This window comes from Rhinolophus hipposideros (genome assembly GCF_964194185.1).
Source record: "Rhinolophus hipposideros genome assembly, chromosome: 18".
NCBI lineage: Eukaryota > Metazoa > Chordata > Mammalia > Chiroptera > Rhinolophidae > Rhinolophus > Rhinolophus hipposideros.
This window is the reverse complement of record NC_138064.1, coordinates 7,537,782-7,552,256: the sequence shown is the minus strand read 5'-3', so window position 1 is coordinate 7,552,256 and position 14,475 is coordinate 7,537,782. Positions and strand designations below refer to the sequence as shown.

General features: G+C 38.7%; 1 protein-coding gene across 9 annotated transcripts in view; it reads right to left on the bottom strand.

Moving 5' to 3' along the window:
• ELMO1 (engulfment and cell motility 1) overlaps window positions 1-14,475 on the bottom strand; it is a 478,109-nt gene that overhangs the window by 297,368 nt on the left and 166,266 nt on the right. For all 9 annotated transcript variants that reach the window (XM_081079148.1, XM_081079151.1, XM_081079150.1 and 6 more), the window contains 2 exons: window positions 9,103-9,202; window positions 1,344-1,495 (listed from right to left, as the gene is read on the bottom strand). In XM_081079148.1, coding sequence (XP_080935274.1) covers window positions 1,344-1,495; window positions 9,103-9,202 — 252 coding nt within the window. The remainder of the gene's footprint in view (window positions 1-1,343; window positions 1,496-9,102; window positions 9,203-14,475) is intronic.

The window sequence follows — 14,475 nt, the reverse complement described above, 5'->3', positions numbered from 1 at the left end:
AAGACATAGGTTCCTCATAACACTGGGTAAGGATCCACTTATTTCTAGAGGTTGCTTGGAGGATAAAGTGAAGCGGTGTGTATAAGATCGTCAGCACAGAGGTTGGCAAACAAGAAACTGTCCACTTGGGTGAAGTGCACTGAACGCACGAGTCTGCCATTGAGATGCAGACAAAAGATACACACTGTAAAGAGAACACATTTCACATTCAGGGAAGTGAGAAACTGGTATTTCTAGAGATGGTTCACACAAAACCATCATTTTGGAGCATGTGCTAATTTTCCCTGAGGCTACAGTCTAAGCAAGTGTGACTTAACGGTTTACGTTCTGATCACCATCCCCCCTCCAAATGAAGGAAACATCGAATGCACTTTGGTAGTTTAATTATAAACACAACAGTTAACATTTGGGTATATTGAGAATTACAGAATATTCCCTCCACCTCTACCCTGCACCCCCAACCCAAACGGGCAATCAGGTTTCCTCTTGAGAATTTACAAATGTGACCAGAGAGGCCAGGGGTGGCAGTTACTGGGAACCCAGTCACATTAGTGCCAGCTGATCCCCTGGAGAAAAGGCCTGCTTTGAGGCCGTAGTTTCTGTCCTTCCCAAGGCTCAGCTACTTAAGTCATTCTTGGGTTCCTAAGTGCTCCCGAGTCCCTTTCAGTCAATGTCCTGTTCTGGGTAAGCTAGCTCAGGATGTTTGTGGCACCTACAATGCTGTAGTTTATAAAGCAGCATTGTACAGTGGGGCCCTTCTTAGTCTGCTATCATAAGAGACACTCTTACTAGTGACCTAAGGTAGAGAGAACGGGAAAGGCCCCAAAGCCTGCAAGCTGCTAGAGCCCAGTCTGGTAGCTCAAGCTCTGGAAAAAAACACATATATTACAAAATACAAAAAAAAAAAAAAAAAAAAAAAAGGTTCTTGTAATCACCTTGAGCCTAAAAAAAAGAAGCCTGCCTTTAAAAATTGTTAACTGACTGAAAAATACTCATTACGTCGCTGAAAACACTATTTTAAAGGACTAAAGAAAGACTCTGTTGAGAGCTTACGAGGAAAAACGATCCTATTACATCTTGGTAAAAGTAAAACTCTAGGGATAGCTACCAACACGGATCAAAATTGACTACCTACTAAGGGTCAGTCACCGGGGACAGGACAGCCCCGAGAATGGGCATGGAGGGACAAGCAACTGTGCTATTTCAGCATCATGGGGGATGAGCATGGGGCATGGTTTGATTAAAGGCCAAATCAAGAGTCATTTCTGTGTATTTCATCACAGAATTATGGTGGCTGAAGCACCTCCCCTCTTCACAGGGGTCTCGTCAGCATGCTTACTTACCCTTGAAGATGTGGAATGAGTTGGCCAATGGTGATCTCCTGCGCCACCTTCTGGTAGAGGTCATGGCTATTGAGCACCATGGACTCCAAAATGGCCAAAGACCGCTGCAGGATAGAGGTGTCTATGGCTGACTTGTTCACAAAACTTGCTATCTGAAAATACAAGCAGGACACAAATGACTACTCATGATAAGCAGAGAAGAAAAGGAGAGAATGGAGCAAGTCAAGTAATTCCTTTAAGAAATAGCAGACCCCGGGGATAAAAGAATAGCAAGGAACACATCTAGTAAAATGATTGTTCATGACATTATTACAAAGCACTATTTCTATAATTCAATAATAAGCAATTGTAAAAAGGAGACAACTTCAAAGACTTATTCTGTCTGGTTTTTCTAGGATTATTCTGAGTTTCAGCTTTCAAAAGCAGATGAGTTCAATACATACAGTCGTCCCTGTAAATTGTATGAAGTCGTCCCTCCATATCTTTGGGGGACTGGTTCCAGGACCCCCTCAGACACCCAAATCCATGGATGCTTATGTCCTTTATATAAAATGGAGTAGTATGTGCACATAACCTATATTTCATATAGGCTGTAGCAGGGTATGCCTACTCATCCCTTCATTCAAGTAGATTCAGCTTAATGCTTGGCACCTGACAAATTCAAGTTTTGCCTTTTGGAACTTTCTGGGAAAGTTTTTTTTTTTTTTTTAATTTTTTCCCCCAAATATTTTTGATTTGTGGTTGGCTGAATCCATGGATGTGAAACCTGCGGATGCAGAAGGCCAACTTTTCTTTGATTCAGTCATTTCAACACATACTACTCCTCTCCATTCCCAGGCTACTCCTTTACTTTTATGTTCTTATTACGATCCTGTTACATTCTTAAGGGACTCACACAAATCACACTTGTCAACACAATTCAACTGGCAACTTCTCAGTCACTGGCTACTCTCCTTGTTATTCCTCCATGGAGCACTCCTTCCCCCATTCTTTCGTTTTATATTGTTATAATAATTCTCCTCATTTCTCTAAAATTCAGCGAACAGGAACACATTTAAATTAGCAGTGTGAAAAGTTAAAATAATAGTTTAAATTCCAAAATGTATTCCCTAAGGAATTAATCACTAAGGCCCCAAACAGAATAAATCACAATGCAACAGAGAAGCAACACAAGGGTTAGAATAACGGATCACAGCAACGCAAACACATGGGTACCATAAAGGTTTTATTTTACAGGCCTCATTAAAAGTTATTACTATCTGTTGACAACTCAAACTAAAAAGCTGTTATTATATCAACTTAATGACTGCTTTCTTAAAAGCTAAATAATTTGGTTCCATGACAAATTGACACTTACTGCTTCCCTCTGTCGACACTAATTTCTCCCTTTCTGCTGGCCCTTCTCATCCCTTCTCCATCCTTGTACAAGAAAAAACGCAAAAGCATTCATGGCAACTTGCTATTCCCATCTCAACCGCTTCTAGCCCAACGACTTCCTGGTGAAAGTAGGGGTGGGGTACAGATACCAACACCTCATCTGGATCTCAGAGAGTAGGAACTAAATAACAGGAAGTATAGTGATATTATGATATTCTATTCCAGAAAGCTATTGCTTTGAAATAGAAAGAGTAGGAGAAAATGTAAGATTCTCAAAAAAATTCCACTGGCTCATCACCCAATTGGCTTTAGTCTATTTCACGGCTAATAAACCTCTCCAGCATGTTTACTGTCCCTGGAAAGCTCTTGCTTCCATCCGCAGTCTGCTCCACTCTCTCAAATCTACCAACGGAAGGCCACCTGTCTTTCTCTCGGGCCATCTTTCTCTGACAAAAACCCAATTCCTCTCATACTGTGCTCGTGGTTTAACACGTAACTTAGACCTCTTCTAAATAGAATATAAGGGCCTTGACTTCCCCACCAACACCACCCCAACCATTTCTCATTATCTCAACACACTGGTCAGCACTTACCAGAAAAATGAAGGTATCACAAAGAAGTTCATTGGCCATACTCCCGATTTTCTCTGCATTGATTCTCTCCTCCTCCCATGCTCCTTTACTTGTTTAAATTTAATAAATATGGATGTATCTTTAAGACTCCATAGAGACTCTTCCATCTGACAACCTACTATCAAACTCCCTCCCACACCCACCAACCTTCATCCCTTTTTTTCATTCATTCAAGTAATTCACATTCATTGTGTGCTGTAAAACAGGCTTGCACTGTCCTAAGATCTGAAAATAGAGAGATGAGCAAAACCCACATGATTCTTAACTTCAAGGACCCCATAGTCTAGCGGAGGCAGATGGATAAAGAAACATTTACTATGAAGTATGTTAAGTGCTTGTTCTTGGCAACTAAAAGAATACCTCCATTTAGATATCCCAACAAAGCCTAAAATTAAGTGGGGTGAAAACCAATCTTACTGTCTTCTTAATGCTCCCATCTCAATTATCACCTTTTTCCAAGTTTGCCATATCATTAATGATTAACAGTCTCTCTCCCTATTTTCTATCCCTGAGAATGCATTTGTAATGTCTCCTCTTTGATATGTGTTCAGGTCTACGATATATGCACAACACTGGCCTGTGGTTGAGTTCATTCCTGGGTTTTCTCTACATTATTCAGCTTTCTCTACATTCAAGATTTCCCTTTAAGGCATACTTACCCTCTATTTCCATAAATATTCTTTTGACAGTCTTTCCTTTATGGAAATGTTCAATCAGAGCTCTGGATTTTTTAAATACAAAGTACACGTTCTTATAATGGGTTGTAAACTCTACCAATTATTAACTCTCACTGGCATCCAGTGGGCTTCTTTAATGATAGGACACTAGTGGGTGGTCTGTGACTCAATTCAGGCATATTTACATCCCACACACATGTTTCATATTGCATTTACCATTTTTGGAAGTAATTGAAACTAACCGCTTATCTTCATCAAGCTTCTTAAAAATTCATCTTTTCTTTTACGTCACCTCTTTCTTAACATATAAAACCCATCATTTCAATAACCCTACTGCAGGTTACAAAATGAGCATTTTATGCATCACATTTAGTTGGGTACTGCCTGCTAAAGAAGAAGAGCAGGATCGCAACTCAGAGTCCTATGGACAATTCTGTAGGTGATACTAAGCATTTTTTGAAACTAACTTCTGTATTTTTGTCTTTCTTTGTCAGTGGTTTTAAGCAGACATTTAAATGACCCAATATTTTCACCTAATGAGTACTACTGTGTTTCCCCAAAAATAAGACCTAGCTGGACAATCAGTTCTAATGAATCTTTTGGAGCAAAAATTAATATAAGACCGGGTCTCATATTATATATATATAAATATAATTATATTGTATTATTATATTATATAAGACATGGTCAGGTCTTATAGTAAAATAAGACAGGGTCTTATATTAATTTTTGCTCCAAAAAACGCATTAGAGCTGATTGTCCAACTAGGTCTTAATTTTGGGGAAACACGGTAAGAACCAAAGCATCAAGGCTGATTGAGCAAACATAATGATGATAGTTGGGCTTCTTATTAGTGCACATACAAATTTGTACATGTACACATTATTTTCTATTCTTATTTAAAACCTACAGATCTTAGTATAGCTATAGAAGGTGAAGACTCTCTGGTTCAACTTTAATTTCCTTTGTCCCCCTAGAAATCAATAATGGCTTCCTTTGCCTTTAAATTTTTCGAAGCTCCATTAGAGCACGTTTGGCCCACACAGGTGAGACAGGCTAAGCCAGGCAAAGTATAGCTTCTTGAAAGTGTAGATCTGTATCGTGAGGAAGGAGAGGTAAGAGGAGTCAGCAATAATTACGTGTAGTACTTCCATATGCCTCCATTCACTTACAAACGTTAGATAAACAAAATGGAGGCAATGGGTGACTTTTAAGAAGCAAAGGGTATCCCACTACATGAATCAATGATGTGAAATGATTAAAATCCCATAAACACTTCTTAGAATCAGTTAAAATGAGATCTTAAATTCTCCTGCGTTATCAAAACTGAAATGAACCGTGCAGGGCATGGAATTCCACTCCCATATTTTAAATTATCCAGGCAGAGGCCCATAAATCTCTCAGGTTTTTAAGAGGCAAAAATTACTGGGTCTCTAAAACCGAAATGGCTGGATGTCTGTCCAAGCACTAAAAACACTGCAGGCCGTACCAGGCCCTCCTGTAGAGCTAAGGTTACAAGAACATTTGCATGAAACATTCCTGCCAAGAAAAGGCACTGATGTTATACTTGGCGAGGAGAGAACCAATTCGTAACACAGAAAGTTCTAAGTTTTTTTTGTTTGTTTTTTTCCACTTCTTTTTTTCTCCATGTCTTCCTACTCTCTCCCTAAGCAGTCAGGTCTTCAATCGCAACAATTATATATTGGCATCCAAGTTTCAAGGTGTTTATAAAATGATGTTATTTATTGCAAATAAAGTTTGTAACGAGCATCTAGGTCCACACATAACAAAACAGATAAAATAGTAGAGTAGGAGACAGGGGCTAGCAGGGAAAAAATACTTCTCCCTGTTACGAATTTGGCATTAAGAGGAAGCCAAGTCTGTACCACAGAGATAAGCATCTTTTGTCAGTGTATTTCCTAGTAGATTTTTGTCAAGATAAAGCTCCATTTAAAAGACAGTTGCCCACAGACAATTCCTGGGTTGTCAGAGTGCTGAATTTGATCCAGCTAATGAATAAAAAAATGTTAACCTTACAAAAACTATCAATTGTAAAGTCATTTTCTGATGAACATTTTCAAATTTTCATAGAGATTGAGATTTAAGAAGCAATGCAAAGGAAGGAAAATGATTGGGAATGAGGACGTTTAATATGTTAAATGTACCGCCTCCTGAAAAATATTTAATTTTTATTTAAACTCTCAAGTCTGCTAGTCTTTGCTTTCTTAGACTTAATATGATTTTTCATTCAATTTTGGTGAATGGAAACCACTTTCTTAAGCAGTTAGAAAATTAAATTATTGTCATTCTAACCACTGCTCACATCATTTAAAGAAAGACAGCTTTGGAATTCCTTTCTACTCATAACTGAAATTTTACTTGAAATATATTTAAACACGATGCCACTGCATTCCTTCTCTCTTTCAAGTTCTAGGGTTTGGGGGGGGGGCGGAAACCCTTCCAAAGCATATTTCATTAATTCGTTTCTCAGGAATCTATTAAGGTCTTACTCTGTGCTGGGATCAGAGGATAAAGTGATGAAGGAAACCATGGCCCCACCTTCCAAGGACTCATGGTCCACTGGGAGAGCCAGTCAAATGAGCAAAACCTTCACAGAAATGTGGTAGGTGCTGGAACTGGGGCCATCACAAGATCCAAGGGGAATGGGAAGCAGAGGAAATCACTTAACTCTATACAGTGAGGTCAGGACGGGCTGAACAAAAGGCAAGGCTGGTGAACAAGTCTTCAGAAGCAGTTCTTTCCACCACTTGAAAGCACAGGTGCCTCACCATGGGAGAAGGAGCCCTGAACCATGACAGGCCACGCCCTGTGACCTCACTTAACCTCCCCAAGCCACAGTGTCCTCAACTCCTGCACAGGAATAACAAGACTCTCTGTTCTGTTCTGGAAAGATCTCTGCAGGGATCCAAAGAGATCATGTGTTTCATGAAAGCACAACGTAATTTCCAGGAATTCACGTTCAGAACAACATTGTTTGTATGGCAAAAGAGGCTCTAATGACAGACAAGCAAGGCAACTTAGATGTAGAAAGAAGACCTGCTGTAAATTCGGAATGAGTTAAAATGTTTTTTAAGTATAAAAAAGCCACGAAACCCCATATCTTCAGATTGAACTTGCTTCTCTACAACTCTGACCTTAGAAAGACAGAATACAGCAATTCGCTCTCTGCTTTCATAATCTAATGCTTACCCTCCCTGTCATCACCAAAAGAAAATACCTCCTAACACATCAGGATTTCCTTGGCCTTTTCATCTATAACCGCTTCTTTTCTTTTTAGCAATTTTGACAAACACAGGCAAAAAGAGCCCTCCTCCTTTTTTGGGTGTTCTCTACGTGGTTCCCATCACATCTCATCTTTGGTTTTATGCCCTTACCTAAGGAAAGAGGACTCAGAGGTATGTCCTGGGTTCCCAATTAGCTCGTCTGAATTAAACATACAGCATTACGCAGGGGTCCCATCTATGGGATTTCCATTCCCAACACCTTCATTCAACAGATGAGGGGCTCTTGTATGTCCTTCAATTCAAGGCAGTGTCTCCTTCAGGACACTGACTAACTTCTAAAGGAAAGGGAGTAACTTCACAGTGGGGAGACTCAGCGGATACCACCTCAACCATATGAGCAAGGTAACGTCGCTTTTAATAAAGATATAGGCACATCAAGTACCCAGATACAATGTGCTGAGAAAGGCACATCCTTACTTCTCTGGTATTCTTGCCAAAAATGCTTAACCTTAATTGACCCTGAGGGAAATAGCAAAGAAACCCACACTGAGGACCATTCTACAAAATGACTGACTGGTATTGTTCAAAATTGCCACAGTCAGGAAAGATGAGGTAAAACTGAGGATCTGTCAGATTGGAAGACACTAAGGAGACATGACAACTAAATGCACTGTGCGATCCTGGATTGGGTCCTTCTAGAAAGGACGTTAGTAGAAAAACTGGTGAGATAATGAGAATAGCACTGTACCACAGTTCGTTTCTTAGTTGTGATCATTGCACTGTCGTTATGCAAAATGTTTACATTAGGGGAAGCTGGAGGAAGGGCATTTAGGAATGTTCTGTAATATTTTTTGCAACTTTTCTGTTAAGTCTACCATGATGTCAAAATAAAAGGTTTAAAAAATTCAAGTGACTCTTACTGGGTTTTGCTTTGATTTTCCAGCTTTTGCACAGATTCTCTAAAATTCTTTATTTTAGGTAACCCTTCCCAGGAACTTATACTTAGAAAATAAAGTTATTAATTCCTAACATCTCTTCATTTCCAATACAACAGCAAGAAGAAAAATGCCAATACACTTATAAACCATTTCACAAATACAAAGAGCGGAAAAATAAGCTAACAAATTAATATAAATAATAATAACACATGATTTAAAACTACATTTAATAGTTCTAAACTCAGGGCTACTTATTTTTTAGTTAAAAGACTGGAAACACAATGGTAAGTTTGCAGATATGTCTTTGTTACAACTCAACTTTGCCCATCCTTTATTAGCTTCCTCCTACAGAAGGAGGAACAGATCAAAGTAGGTGATCCCAGAGACATTTATTCCACCTTGATTACAGGTAAGCAGGCTTACTATGCTTAAGTGTCATGGACCCAGGCATACTTTCTTCTCTCACAGCCCTGCTTCCAACCCAGGCATATAGGAAATCAGTATACTTTGCCTCTTTCCCTTTCTCTGAACACAGGATTGAGGAGAGGAGGTTCAGGAAGGGCAGCAGGAACTCACCTTAGGTCTTGAGAACAACAGAGTCCTGTACAGGGATTCAGCAGACATTTGTATGGTTTTAACAACATGACACCTTGATTTTTCTTGACTATGGGTTACCTCGTCCAATCCCTCATCATTCCAGTGGCAAGGCAATATCGTTTTCACATATAATTGAGGTGCTCTGACCCTCATATACATAATACTATCAAAGCCCCACCCACCTTTTAACACAAAGAACTCATGGAAACAACTAGAAGATATAGTCAAAGCAGAGGAAAATAGCTATGCAGGAAAGAAGTGATTTAAGCCTAGGGAAGCACAATCAGCATTACCTTCTTAATGAACGCCACTGAAAATGTATCCCAGGACACTATTCCATGGTCCATCAGCTCAACAAAGGCCGTCAGGGTGAAAGACAGCATGTCTCCAAAGCTGGAAAACACAGGGAGGTACAATGGTCAAGGGCCCAAGACCCGAGGACAAAAGAAGACACAGAAGTGACAAAGTTTCAAAAAAGTGAATACAAGCAGAATTGTAAAAGATGGTTGGGATACACAGCTGGGCCACAGACAAAGGCCTTGCAAACATGAATCGACGGGAAGGAGGTGGTCGGCGTCTTGGAGGTGAGCCAGGACAGACCTGGGCTCACTCTGGAGAGCTGTGTCATACTGGGAAGTTCACTAACCTCCTGAGCCTCTGTCTTCTCAGAAGAAAAACTGGATAGTGACAGTTATTTAACCACAGGGCTGCTTGTAGAGCTCTCACTAAAGTGTGTAGCTTATGAGTATTCTGTAAATGAGAGCTTAAAGAAAAGCTTCTCAGCAAATGAAAGTTAGGATGACTGAGAAAGGGCAGCGTGCTTCTCTTATTACCCATGGGTAGCCAATAGGGAAGATGAGAAATAATTCTCTTAAGAGTATTAGCACTTGCAAAGGATCTGTGTGGTCTCTATATACGTGTGTGTGTGTGTCTGTGTGTGTGTGTGTCTGGGCAAGTGCATATACACACACAGACTTGTGACACAAATAGATATGGAAGCATATTCAATCCTATGATACACTGGCCAGCAGTTTATCTTCAGTTAATAGGTTTTGTAGAATATCTGTGGAGACAATGACTGTTGGCTGCCAATGAATTTGCTGTGATTCAGGAGGCTGTGGGAAGGGTCTAATGTGTGCCTCAGAAACCCAAACGGAGACCAAAAGCAGCTGCACTGGTGTCCCTTATCAGACAATATCCTGGTTTCTGGTGCCTTCAAAACACTTTACCAGACACTCAGAGTCTTTTACACTCACCACCATTGTACATTTTCATCATAAGTATTAACTTAAAACTCTCAAGTAAAGTACTCTATCTTCAAGTACATTGGATTCTGCCCATCAGCATTTCTACACTATATAAAACTGCACGGATTCACATGCATGATTTTTCAAAAATGGAGTCGGTTGTTCAGATTCTTAATCTGTCGACTCCGTGATGCCACAATTGCTACACTAAAGTCTCATAAAATGTTTTGATTGAATTTTCCCACCGATTTTCAATTAATAGAAAACAGGCTCGTGTTGCTCTTAAAACAGCTCTGCAATTTCCCTTCTTCCTCGTGTTCTCAGCCCAGCCTCAATACCGACCCTGAAATCCTGCATCACCACCAAAGCTGTGATTTCGGGGAGAGACCTACAAAAGAGGAAGAGGCTCTCCGCAAAAAACCATACCCCAACACTGCCAGGGGGCCAGAGGGATGACACGCAATAGATAGAAATGGTTAAGTGGGTGGGTTCTGAGTCACACAGCACAGGTCCCACTCCAGCTCTAAGTGGGCAAGTTACTGGTGCATTCCATGCCTCAGTTTTCTCATTTATTAAAAATGGGGACTACGATGATGATGGTGGGGGGGGGGTGATACCAAACTCAGAGGACGGATGGGGCAATGAAACGAGCTACCAAATGTAAAGCCCTTTGAACTGCATGGCATGTGAGGGTTAGGTATGATCACTATGCAAAAGTGATTACAAAGGTGAACGAAGCCTGTGATTTTCAAATGTTTGGCTTCATGTCTCAAGAATTATCTGTCCTTAGAGCTAGAAAAAAAAAAATTGCAAGGTAGATAGGAAAGCAGCAAATACCTTTTTTAAAAAGACTTTTCTGAGTCACAGATGGGCAACCCGAATATTACAGGTGCCCCCTAGGTGGCATCAGAGGATCATGACCCCAAAAGAGAAATTCCAAAGCAGAAAAACCGCACACTTACTTTAAGGAGTGGACAAAAACAGTAGGAAGTGAAAAAAATGGGTTAAAAAGATTAGCAAGAATTCCAAATATGAATGCCAAAGTAAAATTCCACAATGACTCTTTCTACGGACAACGAATCACAGGAAAATCCAAGCATAAGATTTCAAAAACTAAAAGGGAATTGCCTCGTGAAAATAAGAGCCAGGTAATAAAAGCAACTAGTAAGATCTATTAATGGATGATTAACATTAGTATTACTAAGGAAATATTACTATATAATAAAGCATAGCATTACTCGTAAATATTAGCTAATTATTTTATTAGTAATACATAATGTTAGCTAAATAGTTTAACTTAATAAGAGGGAAAATGGCAACTATATGATAACTCAGAGTGACCATTTGCTTCTACCTGGCATCCTAAAAGACCTCAACTGCTGAAAGATCCCTATAAACACGACTGGAGGATGGCATCCGGGGTCTCCACGTGGTGCCAAAGAACTGTCTCAACGTCATCGCTAACAACAAGGAATGGAACAGGCAGTGACAAAGGAAGACACACACTATGGGAATCAAACTCTTCTTTATGGTCCCGATAGCTAGTTGAGCCTAGGAATAAGGCTGACAGTAGTCTTCATTAATGGCATTAGAAACAAAAGGTAAATTATATTTATGCTAATTGTCTGTTCCCCACTCCATGGGCCCATCATCCACATGGTCTTAGTAATTTCTGGGGATGGTCCCTCTTCCCCAAATGCTCCAGAACTCTGCCTACTGACTCCTCAGACAGACTGCCAGGGCCTTGTGGAAAAGATGGAGAGAAAGGGAAAGAGAACTATTTGGTTTCCAAATCTCCAAGCTGTTTTGGGGACCAGGATTTTACTCTCTATGGTGGTGAAGAAGATAGAGAACCATTTCTGAGACAACAGCTAGGGCTTTCTGTGATTTGCACTATTCCATTTGTGTGAATGATCAATAAATGAGAGAAAAGCTACTTCCTATCATACACCAAAGCACCCAAAGGAAGGATTGCTTTCTTGGTCCATCTAATAACATTTTATAGAAATGTTACATGATTTATATTTATATTTTATATAAGAATTATATAACATCTTACATATACATTTATCTATTTTATATATAGTTATGTATTATATAGATACATTAGACATATATTAATATTATGATATACAAATGTATTATTAGACATATTATGTATATATGTTGTATTATATACTATTAAATCTACAATATACATATTATATAATAGACTACATATACTGTATATATCACATGTATAACTCATTATGCCTGGTTGCTGGATGGCATACTAGGTTTCCATGAGGGAGAATTTGAAAATTCAACCTGAAAGCCCCAGCTGCAAGGAAAGGATGGCCATGCTAACGTTTTATTGCATTCCAAATCAAGGGGCTCTACTACCTCATTTCAAATGAAGCCACTATACAAGCTCTTATCAAATCCAGACATAGATGTTTATTTCCACTTTTAGGGAGGAGCAGTTCAGGCTCCAAAGAAGAAAGACAGGAGCCAAGGCCCTCTCTCTGAAAGCAGTGCTGAATACAGAAGATCAAGGCTAATGAATTCCACATATAAAGCAACCACATGGCACATGAGGGAGCATTTTTATTTGTTTGGTTTATTTATTTTTTTTATAAAGTGCTAACCTTAAGATTTTGCAGTACTCACTGCCACAAATTAAGCCAACTGCAAACTTTATATGCTGGTTGAGAGCCAGCATCACAGCCAACACACCATGTGTGCTGGAATGATTCAAATAAATGTTTTTCATCAACTCAGTGGAGACCATCTTCATTCCAGTATATTTCAGCCTATCACAAAGCATTTAAATTTGTGCTGCTAATTTTATAAAAGAATAGTGCTTCCAAATGTTTCCATTGGATGCCATGCCCAAGACAGAAGTAAAGGAAAGGTAAAAATAAAGGCCACTTTTAAAACTATCAATGAATCATGCTGAATATACCCTTAATTGCCAGCATTAATATAGTTCTGCCCCTCCCTTTGTGTTTTTCATGTACAGTAGGTTCTTGAGTAATGCCATTTAGTTCGTTATTTTGATGAGATGTAACAGGAACCAAACTCTTGTTTATATCAACTAGCCTATGGTAAAAACACATTCTACAATGTGTTATTGCAGTTCCAAGAACCTATCGACGACGTTAAGTGAGGACTTACTGTATTTTCTTTAGTTTGTGGTAAAATTTATACACACTGAAATGTATGGATTTCTAAAACACCCTTTGGACATTGCTTTAGTCTTCAGAATAATAGCAAGACTTATGTCAGCAAAGATTCTTTGGGCTCCTTTGTTGAAAATTTAACTGTGAATCAATTCTGGACTCTTCATTCTATTCCGTTGACCTGTCTATCCCCTGACAATATATATGAGAAGTAAGTCTCAAGTCAGTTAATGAAATCCTTCCACTTTGTTGATCTCTGTTGCTTTTCTCAAGACTGTTTTGGCTTATCTAGGTCCTATACATTTCCTTCAAGTTTTTTTTTTTCTTTAAGTTTTAGAATTGGCTTGTAATTTCTTTTTTTGAAACTGTATTACATTGAACCTACAGATTAATTTGGGGAGAATTGCTGTCTTAACAATATTGTATCTTCCAAACCATAAAACAGTATATTCTGCACTTTTTTAGGTCTTCTTTTTTTCAGCAACATATTTATTTTTCAGTGAACAGGTATCACATGCCTCCTGTTAAATTTACCCCTAAGATTTTATGATTTTTTTTGACTTTTTAAATGGAAATGTAAAAATTTCATTTTCTAGGTTGTTGCTGTTAATGTATAAAAATACATCACTTTTATATACCAATGCCGTATCCAGAAAATTTTCTAAATTCAATTATGAGATCTAGCAATGTCTTCATAGATTTCTTATGATTTTCTACACAGACAATGATGTCTTCCATAAATAGAGTTGGGTTTACCTCTTTCTTTTGATCCTTATGTCTTTTATTTTTTTCTTAACTTATTGCTATGGCTAAAACCTCTAGTACAATGTAAAATAGAAGTGCAAAAAGTGAACACATTTTCCTTATTCCCAAGTTTTAGGGGAGAATATTCAGTCTTCTAACATTAAGTATGATATGTTTTTGGTCAATGGCCTTTATCAGGTTGAGGACGTTTCCTCTGTTCCTAGATTGCTCAGAATTTTATATTGGATTTTATGAAACGCTTTTTCTGTATCTAGGATCTATTAAACTGACTTTTCTCTTTAGGTTTTCTCTCTTTGTTTTGCTAAATGCTGAATCACAGTGACTGATTTTCAAACGTTAAACCATTTCTGGGATAAACCTTTATTGGCCACAAAGTATTATCCTTTTTATATACTGTTTGGTTATATTTGTTGATACACTTGCTGGGGAATTTTTGCACCTCTGTTCACCTGATGATCTACAATTTTTATTTCCTGTATTGTCTTGTCAGGTT